This window comes from Elgaria multicarinata, chromosome 13, assembly GCF_023053635.1.
Source record: "Elgaria multicarinata webbii isolate HBS135686 ecotype San Diego chromosome 13, rElgMul1.1.pri, whole genome shotgun sequence".
Taxonomy (NCBI): Eukaryota; Metazoa; Chordata; class Lepidosauria; order Squamata; family Anguidae; genus Elgaria; species Elgaria multicarinata.
Genome location: NC_086183.1, coordinates 33259970 through 33287114, shown reverse-complemented (window position 1 = coordinate 33287114; position 27145 = coordinate 33259970). Strand labels below are relative to the sequence as shown.

The 27145-nt window shown below is 48.5% G+C and overlaps 1 protein-coding gene across 1 annotated transcript in view; it reads left to right on the top strand.

The window, feature by feature from the left end:
- The window catches only part of PLEKHG2 (pleckstrin homology and RhoGEF domain containing G2), a 56732-nt gene that overhangs the window by 19509 nt on the left and 10078 nt on the right, over positions 1-27145 (top strand). The window contains exons 4-16 of the mRNA XM_063139775.1: positions 608-708; positions 7752-7818; positions 10299-10345; positions 11126-11276; positions 12033-12164; positions 14115-14297; positions 15599-15691; positions 16871-16957; positions 17466-17499; positions 17626-17727; positions 19662-19763; positions 21423-21490; positions 26659-26937. Coding sequence (XP_062995845.1) covers positions 608-708; positions 7752-7818; positions 10299-10345; positions 11126-11276; positions 12033-12164; positions 14115-14297; positions 15599-15691; positions 16871-16957; positions 17466-17499; positions 17626-17727; positions 19662-19763; positions 21423-21490; positions 26659-26937 — 1446 coding nt within the window. The remainder of the gene's footprint in view (positions 1-607; positions 709-7751; positions 7819-10298; positions 10346-11125; positions 11277-12032; positions 12165-14114; positions 14298-15598; positions 15692-16870; positions 16958-17465; positions 17500-17625; positions 17728-19661; positions 19764-21422; positions 21491-26658; positions 26938-27145) is intronic.

Below are 27145 nucleotides of genomic sequence, written 5' to 3'. Positions count from 1 at the left end.
GGAGCTATACTAGAGTGACCAGGTTTAAAAGAGGGCAGGGCTCCTGCAACTTTAACTGTTGTGATGAAGAGGAAATTCCCCCAGGTTCCCCATATATACAAATGACACCAGCTGAAATTCCCTTTTCTATGCAACTGTTAAAGATACAGGAGCCCTGTCCTCCTTTTCATAGGGTCACCCTACCCTAGGTAGCATCCACTGTTAATCCCACTTCAGGTACACCCATTGAACTGAATGGGACTTGAATTAACTCTGACTAATTCAACTCCCATTCATTTCAATGGGTCTGCTCTAAGTAGGACTAACATTGGATACCCCCACCTTGTCTCCACACCTTTCAAAACAGTCTTGATTTTGAAGGAGCCGTCTTACCTGTCCCTATCATTTCTGAGATCATAAGGGGGGTGTCTAAGGCAGCCTTCTCCAAGCTGATGCCCCCCAGATGTGCTGGACTGCAACTCCGATCATTCCCATTGTAATCAACCGCCTCTAGAGAGCACCAGGCTGGGGACAGCTGGTGTGGGGCGTGTGTTAGTTATGCAGGGTCAATATGGCTGATCCCACATCCCACCCACACACCCACACATTGCATTTCCCTCCCTCACAGGACTACCTGGGCTGCATCATTGACTGTGGGCACCTTCCCCTCAATCCCGAGCAAGTCAACGCCTTGTTTTGCAACATCGAGGACATTTACGAGTTCAACAGGTAAGTCGTGGCGCATCCTCGCACCTGGGCTTGGAGAAGGGCCGGGCAGGAGCTGAGGGTCAGCAGAGAAGGCTGCTGAAACCAGAAAAATATATATTTTATTACAATTACTGGTCCGCCGGCATTCGGAATAATAATAATAATAATAATAATAATAATAATAATAATAATAATAATAATAAATTTCTTACCCACCTCTCCCTTTGGATCGAGAGTAAAGTTCTGATTGATTCTGATTGGGATACAAATTCCACCGCGGCGGCTTGCAGGCAGGAGTGTCACTAGGCCCTTAAAGGGTTCTGGGTCCGGGCCCATAGGACCCAAATCTGCGTAGGATAATTTATATCTCCATATGCAAAATTTAATTTTTTTTTAGTAAGATTGATTTAAATTTCACAGGAGGCAAAGCTGAGCCAGTGAATTCCTCATCCAAATAAATCCCAAAGACAATAAATTCTTCAATTAATTTGCGCTCTGAGCCAGATCATCCCAAACCAAAGAGAAACGTGTGTGTTTTTCTGAGCTTGATTGCCAGGGAAGGAGAGACCCTTTTGGGGGGTGGGGGGATGGGGGGGTGTTACAGCGTGTGGCATGGGGAGAGTTGACATTTCCCACCCCCCAGCTTCAAACCACTTGAAAATTGCCCCCTATGTGGCAATTAAGGTGATTTTTTAAAAACCCTCTTCCACTGGCACCAGAAAACAATCAGGACTTTGTGAAATAGACCCAGGACTTGGAGTCTCTGTTTACAAGTTCAACGTTTTGCTGTTTCAGACGAGGTGCCAGGATCTTTTTATTCACCCAGATATTTAAAACCCCACTAGCGACATTTATTTTATTGCTCCCTCTTGCTCTTTTACGTCATGGTTTTGCGGTAGTGGTTTTTCTTCTTGTGTTTTTAATTCATTATTAAATGCCATATATATATATATATATATATATATATATATATATATATGAGAGAAGACAGGATACCCTGGAGAAGAGGCTGATGCCAGGGAAAGTGGAAGGCAAAAGGAAGAGGGGCCGACCAAGGGCAGGATGGATGGATGAGATTCTGGAGGTGACGGACTCGACCTTGGGGGAGCTGGGGGTGGCGACGGCCGACAGAAAGCTCTGGCGTGGGCTGGTCCATGAAGTCACGAAGAGTCGGAAGCGACTGAACGAATAAACAACAACAAATATATATGTGTGTGTGTGTGTGTGTACAGTATTTAACATGAAATGCAATCAGTCCTAATCTCCGAAGCCAGTCACGGCAATGCATTCTGCAGGATTTAATCCCAAGCGAGTGACTTTAGGACTGTAGCCAAAGAGTCTAGGGCCATGTAAGAGACGGACAGATTTATTATCATGGCAGTAGCTTTTGTGGGCTTAGAGTCACCTGAGCTAGGCTGGGAGTCGATGGGGCCCAGGCCTGCTGTAGCCAAGATGAGGAACGTTCCTCTGTTCCTCAATGTGAAGCCCAAATCATTCAGTTTTCTAGCCTTAAGGGATGCCGGACCAGGTGACCTTGACACCTTTAAGAACAGAATGTTCCATAGTGACTATCTCTAGAGCTGGTGAGATTCCCCGTCACTCATAAATTTTGCTCTTTTTGTTTTAATTGATATTTTACAATATATTTTTGTTTGCTTTTTATTGGTTTTTCCAAAGTAGCAATCAATGAACACAAGAAATTTAAGTAGGCCACATGTAGGTCAATTGCTTTATAGTCTTTCTGATTAGGGATGTAGAGCGTTTAGTTTCAGTTTGCAAATGACTTGACAATGCCCCGAACATAAACCGAAGTGCATTTTCTCCGAAAACGTCCACGAATTTCCAAACTTGCTTCCACATTTGCAAAATTTGTCCTTGAAAAATGCTCAGCTTTCTCAGAATATGCAAATGTCTCCAAATTCAGAACTTTCTCAAAAGGACAACTTCCTAAAATGGGCACATTTTAAATCACTTGTGCTTTCATCGATGGGATAAATTTGAAATATGTGGAAATTTGGGCATTGCTTGCACAAATGTCGTGTTCGAAAGTCGTTTATTTATTTATTGCATTTTTATACCACCCAATAGCTGAAGCTCCCTGGGTGGTTCACGAAAATTAAAACCATTCAAAGTATAAAACTAACAGTATTAAAAACATGATATACAATACAATATAAAAGCACAACCAGGATAAAATCAGCGGCAGTGCAGAAATACAAATTTAAAACACAAATTTAAAACAGCAAAGTTAAAATTGAATTTATAGACTGTTAAAATGCTGAGAGAATTAAAAGGTCTTCACCTGGCATCTGAAAGAATATATCGTATTTCTTCGATTGTAAGACGCACACTAATTTCAGTACCACCAACAGAAGAAAAAAACCTAAGACACACCCGCAATTCTAACACGCACCCCATTTTTAGAGATGTTTATATGGGGAAAAAAGTGTGTCTTAGAATCGAAGAAACAGGGTAGTGTAGATGCCAGGCTCATTTCACAGCCGGGGGGTTGGGGGGCCACAACAGAGAAGACCCGGCGTTCCCGTTCGCGCAAAACGAACAGCTATCGCAAACGCCAGCCCGAATCAAGGAGAGACACGCGGTGAGCAGATGTTCGGAGCATTTCGGCGGGGCTCAAACATCGCTCAAACATCACCCATCCTGATCACTCAGGATCCAAGCAAGATTATATGATAAATGTGATCCCTCCTCCTCCTCCTAATACAGCCTTCCTCAACCTGGAGCGCTCCAAATGTGTTGGACTGCAACTCCCAGAATGCCCTGGCTGGGGCATTCTGGGAGATGCAGTCCAACACATCTGGAGCGCTCCAGGTTGAGGAAGGCTGTCCTAATAGATCGCACTGTAGAGTTCTGTGTGTCTTAAGGAGGTTTTTTAAAAAACACAAAGGAGTAAAGAATATTACAGCGCAGCAAAATATTTAGGCACTCCTGAAAGCGTGTCGTCCCCTGCTCCCCCCAGGCCATAGGTTTAGGGGCACTAGAAGCTGCCGTCTAGCGAGTCGGGGCTTCGAACCATATAGCTCAGATTCGCCTCCTCTGTTGTGCAGCGTCTGTCCAGGGTTTCAGAGAGGGCTCTTTCTGGGGATGAAACAGGAGCCTTCTGCGTGCAAAGTATGTACTCTAGCACTGAGCTGTGCCCTGTAGATTCTCCAAAATTAAAGGAAAGAATGCTATTTATTTTGAAATCTACGTTATTTGATTACCATCTACTCTCACTTTGACACAGGGATGGGGAAATTGCGGCCCTCCAGCTTTTTGCTGCACAGCAGCTCCTATCATCCCCCTCCAGTTGCTATGTTGGCCAGAGCTGATGGGTGTTGCAATCCAACAACGTCTGGGCTGTGCAAATCTTTCCTGCTGTTGCCAGCATGTTGAATCAAAGCATGCTGCTGCCCCCTCTACATTGTCGGGACCCACGCCAAGCCTCCTGGAGCAATTGGTAACGGACACCCATGAGAATACCCGTTACAGCAGAGCTGGGAAACTTGTGGCCCTCCAGAGGTTTGGACTACAACTCCCATCAACCCAAGCCTGCATAACCAGAGGTGAGGGATGATGGAAGTTGTAGGCTAAACATCTGAAGGTTCACAAGTTGCCCCCCGATAAGATTCCCAACCAATAGTTCCTAGACTGTGGGCACACCCCCCCCATATTTTTTTCCTGCAGCCTGTCCAATACATACTGGTACCTGTACAGGTAGCAGAATCTCTTCTTTTTAGGGCTCCCATAATTGTCAGCACAAGGGAATAGCTGGAGGGTGTTGAAGAAACAAATCCCAAGTATTCAGAGATGAACTTGCTCTGAACGAGCATTTGACCGGTTACCAGGATAAGTTATCTTGACCCCGGTCAATCCTGCCCCGGTATCAAGGCCACGAAGCAGCCTGACCCGGGTGCATCAGGCAGCAGAATATGGGAAGAGCAACACATTGTGCCACCTGCCCCTCCAAAGGGCCCGTGGCTTCTTGCTCCTTCCGGCTGTCTACATGGCCGTCCAGCCAGCCAGCCATGGAGGCAGAGTACGACAGTGGGATCTTGTGCATGTAATGTAAGAGGTGCCTGGATTATTTCTTTTCCGCACTGTTGTCTTGTACCTTGGTTATAGCAGCAACTGAACTTGCCACTTTTAACTACATTTTATTGATTGATTGATTGATTGATTGATTGATTGCACTTAGATACCACCCCCCATAGCCAGGGCTCTCTGGGCGGTTTACAGAAATTCTAAAATTAAGATAAAAACGAGTATACAAAATTTAAAATTCTAAAACACAGAACATACACACACAAAGCCTTAAAATCCATTTTAAAAAAACCCTAAACATGTGGGTAATTAGGATCTGCCGCCATATGCCTGGGCAAAGAGGAAAGTCTTAACCTGGTGCTGGAAATATAGCAGCGTTGGCGCCAGGCGAGCCTCATCAGGAAGATCATTTCAGAGTCTGGGGGCCACCACTGAAAATGCCCTGTCCCTCGTTGCCACACTCCGAGCCTCTCTTGGAGTAGGCACCTGGAGGAGGACCTTAGATGTTGAACGTAGCGACCGGGTATATTCACGTCGGGAGAGGCGTTCCATCACGTATTATGGTCCCAAGCCGTGTAAGGCTTTATAGGTCAAAACCAGCACCTTGAATTGGGCTCGGAAACACACAGGCAGCCAGTGCAAGCGGACCAGAGCAGGTGTTATATGGTCGAACCTTCTGGTTCCCGAAATCAATCTGGCCGCTGCATTTTGCACGAGCTGCAGCTTCCGAACCGTCTTCAAAGGCAGCCCTACGTAGAGCGCATTGCAGTAATCTAACTTGGAGGTTACCAGAGCATGGACAACTGAAGCCAGGTTATCCCTGTCTAGATAGGGGCGTAGCTGGGCCACCAACCGGAGTTTGTAGAAGGCACTCCGTGCCACTGAGGTCACCTGAGCCTCCAGTGACAATGATGGGTCTAAAAGAACCCCCAAGGTACGAACCTGCTCCTTCAGGGTGAGTGCAATCCCATCCAGAACTGGTAGAACACCCCCCCCCCATCCTGTCAGCAGAGTCACCTTCCAACAGCATCTCAGTCTTGTCTGGATTGAGTTTCAGCCCTCATCCAGTCCATTGTCGCAGTCAGGCATTTCTTGACTTGCCTGTGCCAATTCATTGCAATGAAATCCAGATCTGAAAAGGTCCTGGAGCAAGCTCTGAAAATGTACAACAGCACACAATGCCGTGGGGGAACTCCTACATACTTGTCCAACTGGCCCACTAGAAGCCCTCTCTAGGGTATCCAGCCACAGAGGTCGCTTCTCCCGGACTCTGGGTGATCCAGGATCTGTTTCAGCAGCAATTAACGTGGTAAAGGAAGGCGGTGGGTTTCTCTAAAAGGAAATGCTTTTAGCCCTGGAATTCGCTGAGCCTGTAATTTGAGCGGGGCTGGTGTGGGGAGGTGAGGGGCTTAGAAGGGGATGTATGTTTTGGAGGGGATGGAGGTCTGAGAAAGACATGGGAGTGTGTGGCTTTTGCAGGAGCATTGTCTTTGCCGAAAGGGTAATCTCACCCCTAAGATCCAAAGTGTCTGGAGCTGAACCAGGTCAGGGAAGGGGGAATTGAGCCTCACCCAATTTCTAATCCCAGACTCTGCATGTAAAAGAGCAATAAAGACAAGAGAGGCATGTCCAGCGAGTGTCTCCAATCACCACGGGGTTCATGGCAGACCTTCTCGAGTTCTAACCTCATCTCTGCCAGTTCACTAATTTATTCGCCCTTTTTATTCAATACCGTTGGACAATAAGGACAAGTCAAAATCTGATACCTCTCAGTTTAGGTCCCGTGTTGCAAAGAAATCCTCTAATGTTGCAAGAAACATAGAATCATAAACTTGGAAGAGATGGTGGAGATTATCTACGCCAATCCTCTGCTCAATGCAAGCCTGAAATCTTTTTTACTGGTCCATCTGTCCGTATAATGCTGATGTGCATCATTTGAGGGGAGACAAGAGAAGTAATTCCTCCGATTTACAAAAATGTCCCTTCTGGTGGCCTGCGAGCAGTTCTCACTCATTTAAGGGGAGCAGGAGAGGGCCCATGTCCACCTCGAATTAGCCACTAGCAGTAGTTGAAGTAGGGTTTCTGTGATTCAGTTTTCCTGTGTGTTAAAATGGGTCCACACAGCCCTCCGCTGTGCTCCAAGAGAATTTCTGAAATGTACGCCTTGAACAGACCCATGTTTTAAATTCTTTCTCCTCCCCCTCCTGGTTTTTATTCCCCATCAGGGCAGGATGGTTTCTTTGACCCCACAGTAGATGACGGCCATTAAAGATGCGAAAGCATTGTTCCCTAACAGGGGTCCTTGGCTAACAGCCATGTTTCCCCTTTTCCTTTCAGTTTCTCACACCAGTCCCTCTCTCCTTTTCTCTTCCCTCACTCCACCTCCTGTTGCTTTTTTGCTTTTTAAAAAGCTGGTTTGCTGCCAATATCTGCACCAACCAACCTGCTTTTCCATCTGGATCTGTTTAAAAGCTTATGCAAAGCCCAGTGGGGGTTGGGGGGAGCGGATATGGGTGGAATATGCAGAGAAGGTTGGAGGGATGGAGTCGATTGACTGGTCTTCTGCTCAAAAGGGACCCACCCACCCCACACACACCCGACCCCTTACAACGTAGCACCGTTAACCCTTTAGGGAAAGGACCCCACGCACACACCATGCCATGAATAACCACTTAATGCGCCTCCCGTTGCAATTCATCCTGAATGATAACACTTGAATGTGCCTGTGCGTTCATCATCTCGATCGGCCTTCCTCAACCTGGGGCGCTCCAGATGTGTTGGACTGCATCTCCCAGAATGCCCCAGCCAGCTGGCTGGGGCATTCTGGGAGTTGTAGTCCAACACATCTGGAGTGCCCCAGGTTGAGGAAGGCTGATCTAGGTCCTCAAAATGCTTCACCTACAAATAGGTGCCAGTGCTTACAACGGCCCTGCAAGGTAGTGCAGTTCCAGGGCAAGGAAGGGGGTCACAAGGACCCTTCTTCATGTTTGCCCCCATCTTGTGTTTCTCTCCCTGAGCAGCGAACTGCTGGAAGACATGGAGCGGAACCCCAGCGCCCACGCCGTGGCCGAGTGCTTTGTCCAAAGAGTAAGTGTCCTGCGTCGGGTCTGGCTGTACCTCATTGCTCTTCCATACCTCTCTAGTTCCATCTGCAACACCTTGTCCAGCTTTGGGGCATCCCCTCATACATCTGGGAAGGTGTCCAGAGACTTGGACAGATGCAGAATAACATAACCAAGTTGAAGCCAGGACCCACCATGGAAGGACAGTCTTGCCCCAGGGTTGAAAAGATCTTTTCTAGCTTCCATTTATTTATTTATTTATTTATTTACAATATTTGTATACTACTCAATTATCTTAACACAGATTTCGGAGTGGCAAACATAGATATAAACAGTAAAAGAAAGAAATTTTAAAAAGCAAATTAAAATGATTCAATTTGAAAACAAAGGAGCCAGAAAAAACAGTGACTAGTCAGTTGGGGAAGGCGTCTCGAAACAGATGTTTTCAGGAGGTGCCGGAAGGAGCCTAATGTTGGTGCCTGCCTGCTCCTCCTTGGTTCATTTTTAGATAGAATCATAGAATCGTAGAGTTGGAAGGGGCTTATAAGGCCATCAAGTCCAACCCCCTGCTTAATGCAGGAATCCACCCTAAAACATCCCTGACAGATGGCTGTCCAGCTGCCTCTTGAAGGCCTCTACTGTGGGAGAGCCCACAACCTCCCTAGGTAACTGGTTCCACTGTCATACTGCTCTAACAGTCAGGAAGGTTTTCCTGATGTCCAGCCGGAATCTGGCTTCCTGTCACTTGAGCCCCTTATTCCGTGTCCTGCACTCTGGGAGGAACGAGAAGAGATCCTGGCCCTCCTCTGTGTGACAACCTTTGAAGTATTTGAAGAGTGCTATCACGTCTCCCCTCAATCTCCTCTTCTCCAGGCTCAACATCCCCAGTTCTTCCAGTCTCTTCTCATAGGGCTTTGCTTCCAGACCCCTGATCACCCTCGTTGCCCTCCTCTGATACCCGGCTAATTCCATCCCAGCATCTAAAACTGAGACGGACTCGCTTTCCTTGCTGAGAACAGTACTGCCCTCCCTCCCTCTTGAGATTTGATGAAGGCAGCAGTTGGCTTTGACTTTGGCTGATGGTTTGGGATGTTGCCAGGGCCAGCTCCGGGGTTTTGAGGGCCCTTGGGCAAGCCCCCCTCCGTGACTCTCACCATCTCACCGCCATGGTCACCGGCTGCTCTGGCTCCTCCTCCTCTTCCTCATCACTCGCTTGCTTGACAGGCAGAGAGCCAGGAGGCCGGGGCATCTTCCTCTCCTCCTCCTCCTCCCTGACACCACTGGGTCAGAGCGAGAGGCAGCAGGTGAACAAGCAGGTGGCAATGGAGACAAGGGGCTCCCATCCAGGGGGGCTTTTGTCAGCCCCCCCCCCGGCTGTCCAGTGACTCTTGTCCGTGTCTATTTTTTACGCCAGCCCTGCGTGTTTTAACTGGATTTGTAAGCCTCCACTTTCCAGTGAAAAGGCCAAGCAAAACTGTTTTGGGCTGCATTAATAGAAGTAGAGCTTCCAAATCGCGTGAGGTACTGGTTCCTCTCTATTCTGCCCTGGTTAGGCCTCATCTAGAGTATTGCGTCCAGTTCTGGGCTCCACAATTCAAGAAGGACGCAGACAAGCTGGAGCGTATTCAGAGGAGGGCAACCAGGTCTGGAAACAAAGCCCTATGAAGAGAGACTGAAAGAACTGGGCATGTTGAGCCTGGAGAAGAGAAGATGGAGGGGAGACATGATAGCACTCTTCAAAGACTTAAAAGGTTGTCACACACAGGAGGGCCAGGATCTCTTCTTGATCCTCCCAGAGTGCAGGACACGGAATAACGGGCTCAAGTTAAAGGAAGCCAGATTCCGGCTGGACATCAGGAAAAACTTCCTGACTCTTAGAGCAGTGCGACAATGGAATCAGTTCCCCAGGGAGGTTGTGGGCTCTCCCACCCTAGAGGCCTTCAAGAGGCAGCTGGACAACCATCTGTCAGGGATGCTTTAGGGTGGATTCCTGCATTGAGCAGGGGGTTGGACTCGATGGCCTTGTAGGCCCCTTCCAACTCTGCTATTCTATGATTCTATGTTGCAAGTAAATAAATAATAGTATCTCCAATAGATAGCTGCCTGGAACTGATCCAGGACATATTTCTCTCCCACACAACCAGAGAATTACACCTGTAATCTTCTGTGGCTTCAAAGAATAAAAAAATGTAGTGGTTTTTTTTGGATGGGCCCTCTTACAAAAGCATACGAGTTGCCTTGTTGTGGGAAAAGGGAAAGAGCAAGCCCACAACTTCTCCTGGAGCCACGTTCCTGCCTTAGCAAAAGCCCAGTGTAGTGCATTAGGAAGCAGGCATTGGTGGCCCCTATACCCCAAGGGGTAAGAAAAGGCGGAGTGCTGCCTTCTGGCAGTTAAAGAAATAACAACCCAGATGCACTTCAGTGCACTTGAATGTTGTTCAGTTACGTTGTTCGGTTAAACCAATTGTTAAATCAGTTGTGTTGTTGTCTAATTACATCTTGCAGAGTGAAGAATTTGATATCTACACCTTGTACTGCATGAACTACCCCAAGTAAGCATGAATTCCCAAGCCCAGCCTGCCTAGCCCAGGGGTGGGTGGGGGCTCTTATCAGTGGGCCCTCAGCAAACGCCCAACCATGCCCACCCCTTAAGAACAAGAGCATAACGCAGCCTTTGTCAATCTGGTGTCCTCCAGGTGTTTCGGACTACAACTCCCATCAGCCCCAGAGAATATGGTATGGGATTAGAAGAGTTGTAGTTCAAAACATCTGGAGAGCACTGAGCTGCGTACATCTCAAGATCTAGTTCTTCAGCAACTCTTCACCCAAACCACCCTCATTCCACTATATTTGTTCCCATCCATCCATCCATCTCCCTTCTACGCAATCTCTGCCCACCCCCTCATTTGCCAGTCCCTGATCTCTGCGCTCCATCCCAGTTTTTTCTGCTGAAAGCTCCCTGGGCAGAGGCGCCCTTTTCTGTTTCCTGCTTCACAAACAGCACCTGGTCCGCTGTCCGCACCAAATGCACGTCACGCATCATCAACAGGAGGCCATGCTGCAGCTTTGCGCCTGTGAAATGCCTGGGAGTAGCTTTCCCCTTCGTCACTATGTCCCTAAGGACTAGAAACTCCCATTCCCCCCTTGAAAGTGAAAATGGTGCAAAGTCAAGATGAAACCCTCTACCTACCTTGTACCCCCGTCTCTCTCTCTCTCTCTCTCTCTCTCTCTCTCTCTCCTTCCCCATTTTGTCCCCTTCTTTCCTTTCACGCTCACTCTTTTTTTTTGAAGAAACGTAACCGTGCCCCCTTCCCCCCTCTCCGCTCCCCAAGCTCTGTGTCGGTGCTGCGGGAATGCATGGAGCACGACTCCCTGGCCAAATTCTTCCGCGAGAGACAAGCCACGCTGTCGCATTCGCTGCCCCTGGAGACGTACCTGCTGAAGCCTGTCCAGCGGATTCTGAAGTACCATTTGCTGCTACAGGTCAGCAACAGCTCCTGCTATTTCAGGGCAGGCTGGGGTAGGTGGGGGGCATGTTCCTAATTTGAGGGAGGGAGGGAGGGAGGGGCGGGAAGGTGAGGGTGGAAGGCTGTGGCGGTGGTGGTGGTTATTATTATTATTATTATTATTATTATTATTATTATTTACCCACCTCTCCCTCCGGATCGAGGTGGGGAGCAACATAGAATGCAAAAACATTATAAAATACATAAATGTGATTAAAACATATAAAGCCGATTGTTAAAATAACAGCCAGACGTCTTAAAATCCGACTGGGTAGGCCTGCCGGAAGAGATCAGTCTTTATAGCTTTTTTTATATTCAGAAAGACTGTTGAGTTGGCGAATCTCTCCCGGCAGGCCATTGTGAATTGCTGGTGAGGTTTTCTGCTCTGGAATGTGAATCTTGGGTGGGGTGGGGGTGGGGGTGTTCTAAGCCTAAAAGGGTTTTAGGGTTACAATCCTAAACATCACCCTTCTCGTGGTGCCTTCCAGACGTGCTGGACTGCAACTCCCATAATTCCCAGCCAGCATGGCTAACAACACGCCAATAGCGTTTTTGTAGAAAATGCAAGCTACTTTTCAGGCACAAAGGCACACACACACACACCATGAGGACTAGAAACATCACATTGTTTACTGCAAAGAAAGCTGAGATTTGTAGGAAGCTGCCAGTAAGCAGCTCTCTGCTCTGTGCATAACCCAACCTGTGCATAACCCAGCCTGCCTTTCCTCCCCAGGAACTAGTGAAACATTATGACAAGAGCAGCCCTGGCTACGACGCCGTGGAAGAGGCTAGCATCACTATGACGGCCGTAGCTTGGTACATCAATGACATGAAGCGCAAGCAGGAACACGCCACGCGGCTGCAGGTACGGGGATTGCGTGGTGCTCGCTTACTTCTATAACCATTGTTCTGCTATAGCACAGCGCCACCTACAGGTTAAGTATCAGAAAAGCTGGCGTGTTGCCCCCGAAAGAAACCAAAACCAGGGTAATTCAGCTTCTGCACAGGGAGCCCAAATTCTCTGCCCTGCATAAGTTATGTAAATGTCTCTCTGTCTGCTTATTTTGCATAATTATTTTGCAAAATAAGGGGGAGGGGGAAAGAGCCACCAAGGGCAACTGGGTCACCATCACCGGAACTTGTATCACCAGATCCACGTGCTCCAAGCACATCTTAGCAACCACGAAGGTGAGCGTGTGGCTTTTGCCTTGTCTTTTAAGGCAACAGAGGGTCAGGACGCTGATTTCTGCACCCCATATCCAATTCCGCGCTTGCGTGGTAGATTCACAAAATTGTAGGGTACACACAGCTCTGTGTCTACTCAGCCACCAAGCATCTGCCTGGATAAGAAAGTCTTACTTTTACTCGGGGGAAAGGTTTTATTTTGATGGGCCGTCAGGAGCAGAAAATGAAAAACTAAGAATATGTATTGTTGTTGTTATTTCTTCTATTTCAAATATTTTAAAAATATCTCGAAGTGATTTAGATTTGGCATCTAAACGCCAGCAAGGAAAGGGCCATCCAGGTCTCCCAGGGCAAGGGGTTCTACAACCAGAGTGGGAGGGTGTAATTCTCTGGTTGTGTGGGAGAGAAATATGTCCTGGATCAGTTCCAGGCAGCTATCTATTGGAGATACTATTATTTATTTACTTGCAACATAGAATCATAGAATAGCAGAGTTGGAAGGGGCCTACAAGGCCATCAAGTCCAACCCCCTGCCCACTGCAGGAATCTCAATGCAGAGATCCTGGGTTCTAGTCTCCACTCAGCCATGGAAACATACTGGGTGACTTTGGGCCGGTTATCAGTTGTTGTTATGAGGTTAAAGTATTTTCTGGGTGCCCATGTTGCTGTCCTTTCAGTGCCAGGCTGACTCCCGTGTCCCTCCAGGCTGCTCAAAATCATGTTATTTTAGTCTCTTGGGTGTTTATGGTGGTTTTAGATTCTGTGTTGACTGGCTGGTTTTATTATTATTATTTTATTTATTATTTATTACATTTTTGTACCGCCCAATAGCCGAAGCTCTCTGGGCGGTTCACAAAAATTAAAACCATAATAAAACAACCAACAGTCTAAAAACACAAATACAAAATACAGTATAAAAAGCACAACCAGGATAAAAACCACGCAGCAAAAATTGATATAAGATTAAAATACAGAGTTAGAACAGAAAATTTTAAATTTAAGTTAAAATTAAGTGTTAAAATACTGAGAGAATAAAAAGGTCTTCAGATGGCGATGAAAGGAGTACAGTGTAGGCGCCAGGCGGACCTCTCTGGGGAGCTCGTTCCACAGCCGGGGTGCCACAGCGGAGAAGGCCCTCCTCCTGGTAGCCACCTGCCTCACTTCCTTTGGCAGGGGCTCACGGAGAAGGGCCCCTGGGGATGATCTTAAGGTCCGGGCAGGCACATATGGGAGGAGGCGTTCCTTCAGATAGCCTGGCCCCAAGCCGTTTAGGGCTTTGAATGTCAATACCAGCACTTTGAATCAGGCCCAGACCTGGACTGGCAGCCAATGAAGTTGCAAAAGGACTGGCGTAATATGGTTTTAGCTCCTGTGACTGGTCTTGTATTTCATTGTGTTGGCATTTGTGTAGTTGGGTTTTTATGGTGGGTTCCATTTTCAAGTGTCATTGTTGGGCTTGTTTTTTTTATTGCAATATTGTCCTGTTTTTGATTGATTTTGTACGATACCCAGGGCACGTGTTTTATAGGCTTCCGCAAATAACGATCACAACCAGTCATTGCTCTGTGGGAGGCTGTGATCGGTCGCCTGCCTTCCATTTCCCCCTGCCTGACCTCTCTGCCCTTTCCAGGAGATCCAGGGGCTGTTGGTGGGCTGGACGGGCCCAGAGCTGGGGGCTTTTGGGGAGCTGATCCTAGAAGGGCAGTTCCGGGTGCCCCGGGCACGCAAGGAGCGGGTCTTCTTCCTCCTCAGCAAGGTGATCCTGATTGCTAAGCGGCGCGGCGACGCCTTCGTCTACAAGAGCCACATCTTTGTAAGTGGGGTTGAATGTGTGGGGCACAAGGTGGGGGGGACAGGGGAGATGGGTGGGCTTGGATCCCTGGCCTTTCGGAGTGCCAGGAAGGCATAGCGTTGTAGATCCAGCACCTACTGAACCTACGGCATGGAGTTTCAGAGTTATTGCCGCAGGTTTGACCTCAACGCTCGTACACCCCCCCCACACACCTTTGATACTTCCAAAGGAGACTTTGGAGCCTGTAAAGACCCCTAGGAATGGCATGGTCTAGGATAGAGCTGGAGAACCAGATGTGGTCCAGAGGTTGTTGGAGTCCAGTTCCCATCAGCCCCCAGCTGGCATGGCCAATGGTCAGGGGTAGTGTGGGAGATGTAGTCCAATAAAGAGCCTTTCTACTCAAGGTTTTTTATTGTGCACTTGTGATTTCCCTCTCACGGTAGTTTGCAGGTGCTTTACACAACGTCGTCATCCTCCAGGGCCTCTCCTGTGCTTTGCGACCATTATGGCCGTTGTTTTTCCCCTAATTATTTAGAAATGGTTGATTGAGAGTCACATGCAGTTGCGCAGTTCCACTATACCACATTGCCATCTAGTGGTTGTATAATGAAACATATAGAAAGACAGAGAAAGAACCACCACCACCCTGAAAAAAGCACGGCTAAAGAAGCCAGTGTTAATCCCGCAAAGAATCTAGAGGCAGAAGCCTTCAGAAAGGTGCACGATAAAAGCCTCATGTAGAAACGCTCAATGGCTGGAGGGCCACAGGGTCCCCATTCCTGGTAAAGGAGCTCAAATGGTGGGCTTGGATCCAAAGAGGGGCTTTGGGTTCAAGTCCCACCTCTGACACGTACTTGTTGCGTGGCCTAGGGCAATTCAGTCTCTCATCCTCCATTCCTTCTGTTTGTACATGTGGACAGGACTGTTGTGTGGACGGACATAATGGGGATAGTGCAGTGTTTTGCAAATGGAAAAGTGTTGTGCAAGGCCGAAGACAGATGTAATATAGCAAGTACTATGTAGACTTCCTCCCAGCATTGCATCTTGTAGCGACAAATGTGCAGGCAAATGAATTGGATGCCTGCTCAGCCGCCAGGCCCTCCCCTCCCACATCCGCTTCTTGCAGGATATTCATCTGTTCCTTTAAAAACAACCCAATCAGAACTCCGTCCTGGAGAACAAAAGGTACATTTGGATTGAAGGCAGTGAGGAAGCCTCCAGAGCGGCTCCTCTGCTCTAGAAATGTTACCTCTGTCTTCACCCCAAGTAACGGGTAGCAACTGAAGGAGACACTGTTGTTGTATTTGCCTCTGGCTCCACAGTGCTGCAATCTGGCCCTGCAAGAGAACACAAAGGATCCGATGAGCTTCAAAATCTCCGATCTTTCCATCCCCAAACAGCAGCACGTGGTCCAGGTGAGCCGCTGGGATGCAGGATCAAAATTAAATTGAGCTGAGTTGGATGCCACAGTCAAAACTCAGACATACTTGTACAGCGCTCTGCAGATGTCCAGTGGCACGGACTCCGTGCACCAGGTGTTGCAGGGGAAGTTTCAAGAACTGAAACTGATTCAAGGGAGGTGGCCGTTCGCAGTCCAGTCTGAATCTGAATTCTGTATAAGAATGTGGTAGTGTAAGGCTTGTTACTCAAGTTCTACCAGACCGATTTGGTTCATGTTTGTTTTAAACTGAAGCTTGTACAGTGTAGACATACAGAAAAAAAATGAAATGTCGAAGAAGTCCAAAGCTTGAGCTTTAATAGCCAAAGAGTGTGTTTCCGTGCCCTGGCGAAGAGCCTGAGGGAGTCGGGGAACAACGGCTCCCACATAGTTCCACGCCATGTGGAGCTGAAATCATGAAGGTGAGAATGGAGGGAGGGGGCTTGGGTTTTGAGAGTCAGGCCTGCTTCGGGAGCAGCCATATTGGATGGTGGTCAAGGTGGCAGTGGACACTCTGAAGAAAAGAAGCGGCCCTGGGAAAAGCCGGGCTTTAAAATGTGGAGGAAGAGGGAAGGAGGTGGGCTTGAGGTCTGAGAGGAAGAAGCAAAAGTTGTTCAGCAGCCATGGGTGTGAGGAAGAGACGGCCGAAAGTCCTCAGTTGCATTGAAGGAAAGTAATCTGAGCCTCCGTCTATGTTAAGGACTCGTAAAATGGTCGTGTATTTAAAATGTTTAATGTTTTAATATTGTAATATATTTATTTATTTATTATTTTTGTATATTTCTTTTCCTAGGTTTTAAAATGTGTATATGTTTTAAATTTTGTAAAGCTGCCTTGAGGCCCAGTATTGGGCAAAAGGCAGGATACAAATAATAATAATAATAATAATAATAATAATAATAATGATGATGATGATGATGATGATGATGTAATTCCCATACAGCTTCTGGAGGACTGATGTAGTCAAGGAATAGAATGTTTTGCCCTCAGGCTACTAGCGTCCATGGGGACATGGGCTTTACACTAGTTTAAAAAAAATGGCAGCAGTGTTCTTGCACAATATAGTAAGAGCATTTTTAATGTGTGTTACTTTGGACACTGGCCATGCAAAATATACCTGGGATACCTGGCCAAATACTTCCCTTCTCTGCTGCAGGTGAAAAACCAGGAAGAAAAACGACTCTGGATCCATTACCTGAAGCGGTTAATAGTGGAGAATCACCCAGCATCCATTCCTCAGAAGGTAACTGGGGGAGGACAGTGTGAAACGTACCTAGATAGCCCTGTGAAACGTACCTAGATAGCCCTGTGAAACGTACCTAGATAGCCCCATGAAACGTACCTAGATAGCCCTGTGAAACGTACCTAGTAGATAGCCCCGTGAAACGTACGTAGATAGCTTGGGGGACCAGGAAAGAGAGATTAGATTTTGTCTTTCCATGGATTGGATAAAGGACATTATTGAGAGTAAATAGTTCAACCCAGGTATGGGGCTTGTGTCCATGATTATCAAAGACTCGTTTTTCGAGAAAAGCAGAAAATCCAAGATGCTTCAGTGGGGACTAGAACCCGGATCTGTAACCACTACAACACACTGACTTCTTCATGTTTACAGGCTGACTTTGCTCGCTTAGTTCTTGGACGTTGTCTTTGAAAAGGGCAATGCTTTCGAATCCGTGGCCGCGCACCAGTCCGGAGCAGCTGCACTGCCCCTGGCCTGACGCTCTTTCTCTGTTGTTTTTTGTTTATAGGCTAAGCAAGTCCTTCTGGAAAACAGCTTCCAGAGTAAGTGTCTGAATTTTCAGCAGGACCCTATAGCCCAGAACCTATTTCTGGGGCTCAGTCTGAGTTCTCCACCAAAGGCTCCTGCAGTTCACATTCAGGGTGTTCTTGTTTGCTTGTTCCCTGCAGGTTCCCCAGAGATTTTCTATAGTCCAGAGTCCCCCCAAAAGCCCCTGCCTTCTCCACGGCCGGACGAGTCCAGGGCATGTGCTCGCAGCAGGCGGCAATCAGGTGAGAAAGAACTGGGCGGTTCAGAGAGAAAGCGCCACGCACTCTTGGAAGGGACAGAAATTCACTGTCACAAGAAGTGGTGAGGCCCACCAGCTTGGATGGCTTCTGAAATGCGTTAAAATAGGCACATTCATGGAGAGGTATGTTGGTAACTACTGTATTAGTCATGATAGCTGAAGGAACGGTATGCATTCAGAGCTGTTAATCCATTGTATCTTTTTTCGGTTTCCTTGCAGAACTGAGCTTTACACTTTCCTGCCTTTCTGCTACATAACCTCTAGGTAGCGCTGTGCTACAGCAAAACACTACAGTTACACAACTAGGAAAAACTTTTTCTTTTAACCGCCCAGAGAACTTTGTGAACCGCCCAGAGAGCTTCGGCTATTGGGCGGTATAGAAATGTAATAAATAAATAAATAAATAAATAAATAAATAAAATTTCACAAATAATGAGATTTTCTACACAGGGCACTTATTGTGCACTCATTATTCCTTATTCAGGGTTGCTTATGGGTTCTTTTTGTGATCCTTGAGTTTCACTTCTGTTTCTTAAGAGCACTTTCTCAGGGGGCATTTAGAGCAGAGAAAATGGATTATTATTTCTAAAAACGAAAGAAAATGTGCTCGCTTACTTGTATAACTGCATTATTCTGCTATAGCACAGCGCCACCCACAGGTTAAGTATCAGAAAAGCAGGAAAGGAAAGCTCTTCATTTAGAGTTCAGATCTCAATTCTACGACGAAACTGAAAGCAGATACAGCAGATTAACAACCTTATGTAGAAAAGCCCAATACTCCATTTTCCTATTCTAAAACCCCCGTGAAAGTGTTCTTAAAAAACAGAAGTGAAACTGGAGGATCACAACATCATCTAAAGAACCTGTAAACTGTGAGTAAGGAATGACAAGTGCACAATAAATGCCTCGCGTAGAAATGTTGGGAGGACAAACCAAACAGAAAAATTATTAGAATCATAGAATAGTAGAGTTGGAAGGGGCCTAAAAGGCCATCAAGTCCAACCCCCTGCTCAATGCAGGAATTCACCCTACAGCATACTTGACAGATGGTTGTCCACCTGCCTCTTGAATGCCTCTAGTGCGGGAGAGCCCACAACCTCCCTAGGTAACTGGTTCCATTGTCGTACTGCTCTAACAGTCGGGAAGTTTTTCCTGATGTCCAGCTGGAATCTGGCTTCCTTTAACTTGAGCCCGTTATTCCGTGTCCTGCACTCGGGGAGGATTGAGAAGAGATCCTGGCCCTCCTCTGTGTGACAACCTTTCAAGTATGTGAAGAGTGCTATCATTAAGTATTATCATCATAACACAGTTGTGAGCACTCAGAAGATCGTACACAGGATCCTGAACTTCATGACCCTTTGACCCGATCCAGTTGTCGTTGTTGATTTTGTAGTTGTTATCAGCGTCTTCTCATTGTATTTCTATGCCAGCTTTTGAAAGGCAACCAAAAAGTGCAGAAAATAACAACCATACTTGAATAAAAGCATAATAAAACATTTAACAGCAACCTTAAAAACCATAACAACAATTTAAAAAGCCGAGTTAAAAAGGTGTGTCTTGACACGCAGAAAGAACAGGGACCAATTGCCAGTTCTTGCAATCTGTTGTTTAATTCTCTGCTTCTGATTCCCCTCCTCCCATCCCTATTCTCCCAGGTGGGAGGGTGGGGGAACAGGGAGTGGAGAATTATCATGGGGTTATGCATGTCCCTGGTCCCCTTGAAGCAACTATTACTCGCCACAGGTAACCAGGAAATCACATCCTTGCTTTTCAAGAATTACTTTACTTTCCATTATAATATACCAGATTTATTTGCTTCATTTAATAGAGGGGTTTAAGGGTGGCAGCGTCATCCCTGCAGAGGCCATGTGGCCAAGCTAATTCTAGATATGATCAAGCTTTCGTGTCCTCTTTCAGAGCCCCCGGAATACATGTACAGTCCAGAGAGAGCCCGGCGAAGCTGCCCCATCTTACAGCTGGAGAAGAGCGGTTCATATCGTCGTGGCCGCAGGCAATCTGGTGAGGACACACGGGAAGCGTGTAGATACGTGGGGGAGGGTGTAGACCCAAGCCTCTGACACGCTTATGCACACAGATAGGGTTGCCATATTCTGAATCCACAAAACCGGGACAATTGGGGGGGGGGGGGGCTAGGATTTTTTTTTAAAAAAAACAGCAGTATGTAAAGGTCTAGGGAAAGCCCAATTTTTCAATTAAAACACCAACAACTGTAAAACCAGACATCTTAAATTCACTGCAACTTACTTCCAAGTAACAGATTTGAGACTTGCAACCCAAATTCAAGGAGGTGGACTGTTGAAGGGTGATTTTGGGGGGAGTGGCTTTTCTTTCCTTCCCCCCCTCTCTCCTTTCCTCTCCTTCACCCCCTTGTCCCCCACTCACTTCCCCCTTCCTCTCCCCCACAAAACTCACTTTCTTCCCCCACAAATAACCCAGCAGCTCTGCCCCGGGCTTACCCTAAAGGTCTGACCGCAACCAGCCAAGCGCACCGAACTCCTTTGCCTGGCATGGGACTCAGGTAGCCCGAGGAGCGCAAGTGCGCCTTTCCTCGCTGTTCTTCCTCTTCTACGCAGCCGCGGGCGCAATAAGTTGAGTCACGGTGAGTGACTCAGATGAGCCTGTGGAAGAGCGGTGATGCTCTGGAAAAGGTGCCGGATTGATGCGTCTTTTTCTCTGCTGCTGCCGCTCCACTGAGCAGGCTCAAGACACCATTTTGGAGGTCAGAATTTCTCCGGCCAGCTGGACCAGGAATCCAGGATTCTTGCCCAGCTGGTCAGGACATTTCAGAATCTCCTGGAAATCGGGACATTCCTGGTTTTCTGGGACATTTGGCAACCCTACACAAAGAGTACTTCCGGACCGGGGTGTCGGTGTCCTAGTGCTCCCCATCAAAATGCATTGTGCCTCTGTTCCGTCTGTTCCTCCTTCATGGATATTTCAGGGGAAGACAAAAGATGGAAGACGTGGTGGGAAAACATAGGAGGGCTACATGTTGAAGATGTTGTCGTCTGGACCCCCAGCCCACCCCGTAAAATTCCCCGAATGAGGCATGGCAGGATAATTGCAGGCTAAAAGCCTCATCCGGAAGCGCGGTGTGTGATCACAGTTCCCAACGGCTGCCGTGCGTTCTGCGGTGACGCTAGAGGGCAGTGCGCTACAAGGCCACACTCCTTCCCCGGTATTATGTAGGGCACCGAAAGAACTTTCTTTGAAATGGTCCCTTAGAAAAGGTGCATGGAAGTTGGGCCGTGATATAACGTTTTCAAGGGTGAGCCTGGGGAGGAATCGATTCTTCTCTTCTCAGATCCTAACCCAGAAAACCTCTGTGGATAATCAACTCTGGAATAACCTTTCAAGGCCTATTGTGCCTTCACTGGAACACTCCCCTGGAGCATTTCGTCTGTGAATGCAAGAAAAAATTACTGCAAGGCCGGCCTCCCTCTTGACTTCTGCCCTGTCTGCTCCAAAATCATGTTTAGATTTACTCAAATAATTATTATCTCAGGTTATTCCCCCTCAGATGAATAAAGCTCTTAACAACACAAGGAAGATTTTGTTCAATTATAAGCTTAATCTTCCTTCTCCTCCATCTCTCCCTCTACTTTCACCCTCACTTAGATCTAAATTAATATTTCTCCTCCTGTTGCCTCCCTGCAGAGCCAGCCAAGGAGTCGCAGGTCCTATTTCATCAGGCGAGTAAGTCCCTGTCACTCCTTGTTCCGTATGTTTGGTGGGGCGGGGTGGTAAAATGAACTCTGATCCGCTTTCCATGTGTCCCTTGGATTGCACCCAGGCCTCCACCATATCCCAAGGCTGGCCATGAGGACCATTCCAGGAGTTCCTGCTCTGCCACGGATTCACTAGCTGGTCTTGGGTGACTCACTTACTCTTAGCCTCAGTTTACTTCCCCTGTCCCTGCCACCACCTGTCAAATATTTTTTTTTAGTGTCCTACCTTGCAATGTTGTTGTGAAGAGGGAAAGCAGGTCCAAGCCCTTATCACTCCCAAATTTCCTCCACAAATATGTTCTTTGCCTAAGGTATTCCAAATAGCGTAACATCCCCACCTGCTTCAGTCTTTTCCCTGATGTGAAAATTGAGATGAGGACCAGATCCTGTGCTCTTCAGGTGGCTGCAGGTGGTTTGAAAGAGGAAAGTGCTGTTCACGGCAGGGGCACTAATCCAGTTTCTTTAAAAGGTTTTCAAGTTTCTTCTAGGCAGGGCTGGTGCTGCCATAGAGGCCAGTCAGGCAGCTGCCTAGAGCGCCAAGGTAAGGGGGGGTGCTGAACGCCCCACCCGGAAGTCACCCTCCCACTCCCAGAGCCGCTCTAGCTGAGCGAGGGCAGCTTCCGGGCACGCCGTTCCAAAGCTGCCCTTCTGCCCCCCCACCCCAGTGTCCCTGACTTGACTTTGGCTGGGCGCCCGCCCAGCCAAAGCCAAGGTGGGACACTGGGGTGGGGTGGAGGCGGGCAGATGACTCCATGTCCTGGCGTCCGGGCACGCTGGACGTCAGAACGTGGAGCTGTCCGTCCACCCGCCCCCCACCCCCCGCGTCCCGCCCAGCCGAAGCCAAGCTGGGACGCCCATTCTGACTTCGGGTGAGGGAAAGGTAAGGCAGCCTCCATCCCTGCCTGTCTCCGCCTACTGGGGGTGGGTGGGTACGCTGGGGTGGGGTGGGTACGCTGGGGGGTGAAAGCAGCTCACCTTGCCATGGGCGCAAAACATCCTGGCAATGGCCCTGCTTCTAGGTGTCCAAAACATGGCCTGAGATGACAGTGGGAGTGAAGGAACTGTCCTGCCCCATCCACACCCTGGGAAGAGCTGCTCCTCTTTCAGATCACTTCAGAAAATATGGTCTCTCTCCCCCTGCAATAAAGGGGGTTTGCTCAGGACTGGCAACCCCACCTCCTGGTTTCTTACCTCCTTCAGATCTCGCCTCTTGATTCCATTAAAAAGGGTGGGCTGAAACACTAGCAGATTTGGGGGAGGGGCAAACCTTTGCAAGTTTAGACAGGAAAAAGTCTTACAACTTTTGTAGGACTTTTTCCTATCTAAACATGCCTAGGTTTGGGCCCTGACTGTGGCAGACCCCACATCTTCAGACGCATAAAGTGTTATCCTTAGTTGGCCGGGGTATCTATGTACACTTGTAGAGAGATGTGCCCTGAGGAACTGGCTCTAGTTCGTAAAACTTCTGCCATAATAAATCTCTTGATTATTATTGCTGTAACAGATTTTAGGCTGCTATTGCTTTAGAAATGATCCCGTGAATTTTCAGTTTTTAAGAAAATTAGGGTATTGTATCACAGCCTCTGATCATGGTTTTCTTTCTTCTCCTCCTCTTTCCCCTCCCCCTATTGCGGATGTTCTCAGATACGACCACATTAAAGGTAGGTTACTTAAGTGTGACGTCTGCACCTCTGGGCGTTTGGTTGTAACTAGTGAGGAGGAGGGTTCTCAGGGGGGAAATGTTTGTTTTTCCTTCTAACTTATAGCCTGTGTGCTTTCTCTAAAGAAAGGAACAATCCAGACATTTGTGTATACATTAGGGCTGTGCTCCACTTCGCTTTGGAGAAGCGATAGCGGAGCGGCCTCATTCACGTCTGACAAAGGCGGAGACGAATCGGGTTGGGGGGCCTGCGGATCGAGGCGAAGCAGTTTGCCTCGATCCAGAGCTCCGGACGCAAGTAAGTGGGGGGGGGGAGGGGGACGCACCTGGCGGCTGAGCCACTGCAGTCCGTGCGGCGACAGCGATGGAGCCAGGTATGGGGGGAGGGGGGCTTACCTGCCTCTGTTGTGGGCTTCAACTGAAGGCCAGGCCTCAAAGCGGAAGCAGGCTGTGGCCTGCTTCTGCTTTGAGGCCTGGCCCTCAATTGAAGCCCACGACGGAGGCAGGTAAGGGGGTGGGGGGGAGTTTCGCTTACCTGGCTCCACCACCACAGTCTGTGCCGCAGCGGCAGAAGAGCCAGGTAAGGGGGGAGGGGGGCTTACCTGCCTCCGTCGCGGCCTGTCGCGGGCTTCAACTGAGGCCCCGGCTTGAAGCCGGAAGAGGCCGCAGCCTTCTCAATTGAAGCCTGTGACGGAGGCAGGTAAGGGGGTGGGGTGGGGTGGCTTACCTGGCGCCGGCAACACCGCCACTGTCCATGCAGTGATGGCAGCAGAGCCAGATCCCGCTCTTTGGAGCGGAGTGGGGGACGGGCGGATCGATCCGAACCGGTTCGGGGGGTCCGTGCACAGCCCTAGTACCCATGCCATTTATTAGTGAGTTTAAAGGAAAACTATGTAGCAAGCCAAAAACACAAGATGTGCATATAATACAGCCGTACGACACAGTGTGAGAAATTGCTGTGAAAGAATCCACCTTAGTCACTTACTAGCGCTGGATTCGGTTTGGCCAACGAGCTGGTTTGGATGTTCTCCCACATGTGGCCATCTTGGGAGAAGACCAATGGATGTCCTAGGAACAGCTGCCTTCCACTGAGTCTGACTCTGGGTCCATCTAGCCCAGTGCTGTCCACACTGACTGGCAGCCCAGTATCGTCGAGACTGACTCCCAAGGTTTTTGACAGGCGTTTTCCAGCCCTACCTGAAGACGCGGTCAAGGATTGGACCTTCTGCATGCAAAGGAGGGGATCTTCTGCCACTGAAATCCTGGGCCTCCCCAGAAAGGGGTGGGCCTAAACCCTAGAGTCGCCCACATAAGGTGGCAGAAGAGGGGGTGACCCAAGGTGTGCCAGCTTATTTCTATCCCCACCACTTTCAAGTGCCAGGAAGTCTCCTCCGTTCTGGAAGGGATCTGCCCTTCTTCCCTTGCTACCCATTTGTATGGCCTAGAGCAGCCTTCCTCAACCTGGGGCGCTCCAGATGTGTTGGACCGCGACTCCCAGAATGCCCCAGCCGGCTGGCTGGGGCATTCTGGGAGTCGCGGTCCAACACATCTGGAGCGCCCCAGGTTGAGGAAGGCTGGCCTAGAGGCTGGCAAAGCCATGGCTGCCCGCAAAGGCTTCTGGGCGAACGGCTGCTTCTGCTTCTAAGCTAGCAAGCTGTTATTGCCTTCTGCACCAGTCTGCAACATTCCTCTGTGTTACGGGAAAGCGGGGTCAGAGGCACAATTACAGTGATCTCATGAGAGCCTCAGGCGTCTTATCTGGAGGCTCTAACGAGCTGACATCCCACGGAGGTTCAGTGGGAAAGCTGGCCGGAACCCCCTTGGAAACCCAATGAGTGGGTCTTGCCCGTGCCAAAGAAATGCCAAGTAGTGCCTTGTTGACCACAACAATGTAGACGTATGCTATAGATTCTTAGGATGAGAAGAGCTGCTTTGTTATTAACAACATGCAATTAACCACTCGCTGAACTTGGCAGCAATGCCAAGTTCAGTTATGCTGTAATTGTTCTTGTGCCCAGGGGTGGGGGGGCCAGATTTTGCCGAGGGGTCCTTTGGGCAGGAAGCTTTCACAGTCTAGTCCATTTTTATTGGGATATGTGTAATATATGCCAATAAATTAATCTCCTTGTAAGCAAACCTGTGAGTCTGACTACTTTGTCTCCTTGGCAACCCTGGAAAAACCTGAAAGCCCACAGCCAGGGCAATACACCCCTATGCCCAGAACTTCCTCTTGGACCGCTGACCACAGGTGGGGACCCTTTGTCCTACAGAGGGCCATTGGCCCATGGGAATAGTCGATTGGGGACCGGAAGCAATGGTGGGTGGAGCCAGAGCCAAAAGTGGGCAGGGATCCCTGCATTGAGCAGGGGGTTGGACTTGATGGCCTTAGACACCCTTCCAACTCTACTATTCTGTGTTTCTATGAGGGTTTGCAGCACTGCAAGATTGCAAAGCTCAGCCTTTCTCAACCTGGGGCCCTCCAGATGTGTTGGGCTACAACACCCAGCATCCCCCAGCCAGCATGGCCAATGTGGGGGGGGGGAGCTACTTTATGTTTGGAGGCAGCGAGGTTGGGGAAACCTCGCACATGAATTTGGGCCATGGGCCGTATGCAGCCGACTGCGGGTGGAGCTTCCACCGGACACACCGCCTCCGTTCCTCTTTCCCACCCTTGAAACCTAACCCAGCCTTCAAAGCATTGAGCTGAATCCTTTCTCCCAGCTGAAACAAAGCCGACAGGTGTATTATCTGCAGGTGCTGGCATTCACCTTTGGTGCTTCAAGACGAGGCTTTTGTTCATTTTAATAATGTAGTAGTTTTATATGTTTTAATCAGGTTTATGTATTTTATAATATTTTGTGTTCTATGTTGTTCCCTGCCTTGATCCAGAGGGAGAGGCAAGGAATATATATATATATATATATATATATATATATATATATATATTACTCGCAAGCAGGATGATCAGGGGTCTGGAAACAAAGCCCTATGAAGAGAGACTGAAAGAACTGGGCAGGTTTAGCCTGGAGAAGAGAAGATTGAGGGGAGACATGAGAGCACTCTTCAAATACTTAAAAGGTTGTCACACAGAGGAGGGCCAGGATCTCTTCTCGATCCTCCCAGAGTGCAGGACACGGAATAACGGGCTCAGGTGACAGGAAGCCAGATTCCAGCTGGACATCAGGAAAAACTTCCTGTTAGAGCAGTACGACAATGGAATCAGTGACCTAGGGAGGTTGTGGGCTCTCCCACACTAGAGGCCTTCAGGAGGCAGCTGGACAACCATCTGTCAGGGATGCTTTAGGGTGGATTCCTGCATTGAGCAGGAGGTTAGACTCGATGGCCTTGTAGGTCCCTTCCAACTCTGCTTTTCTATGATTCTATTATATATATATATATATATATATATATATATATATATATATATATCGTGTCATTGCACTTCCTCGTCTGTGAAATTTGACAAAGGGAGATCCAGTAGTAATGCTCCGCTCCCTCCTTGCAGCACGCTGACAGCGACGGAGAACTGTTCCCAGCTGCCGAGGCCCTCCGGCCTTCCGGCACCTCCTGCACTCTGGCTTCCAGCAAGGCGGAGGCTGAAGAGTCCGACCAGGACGAAGGGGAGGTGGAGTTCTCTTTGGCCGAAGAGCCAATCCCCACCAACCTGTCCATCACCGAAGAGATCCTGGAACTACTCAGCCAGCGGGGCCTGGACAAGGAAGGCAGAAGGGAAGGGGCGTTTTTGGGAGAAGGCAGCCTGGAGCCAAGCGGCCTGCCTCCGCAGGTAACCAAGGAGGAGGCACCACGGTGTGCGGGATCAACTTTAGGGTGCGGTGGGGTGGGGGAGGATTCATGGATTCTCTTCAACGCCATGGGAGCAGATCCATCGTTGCAGGTGGCAGAAGGGGCTATTGCTCCTTACCGGTGGAACATCTGGCCACAAGATCTTAATAATAATAATAATAATAATAATAATAATAATAATAATAATA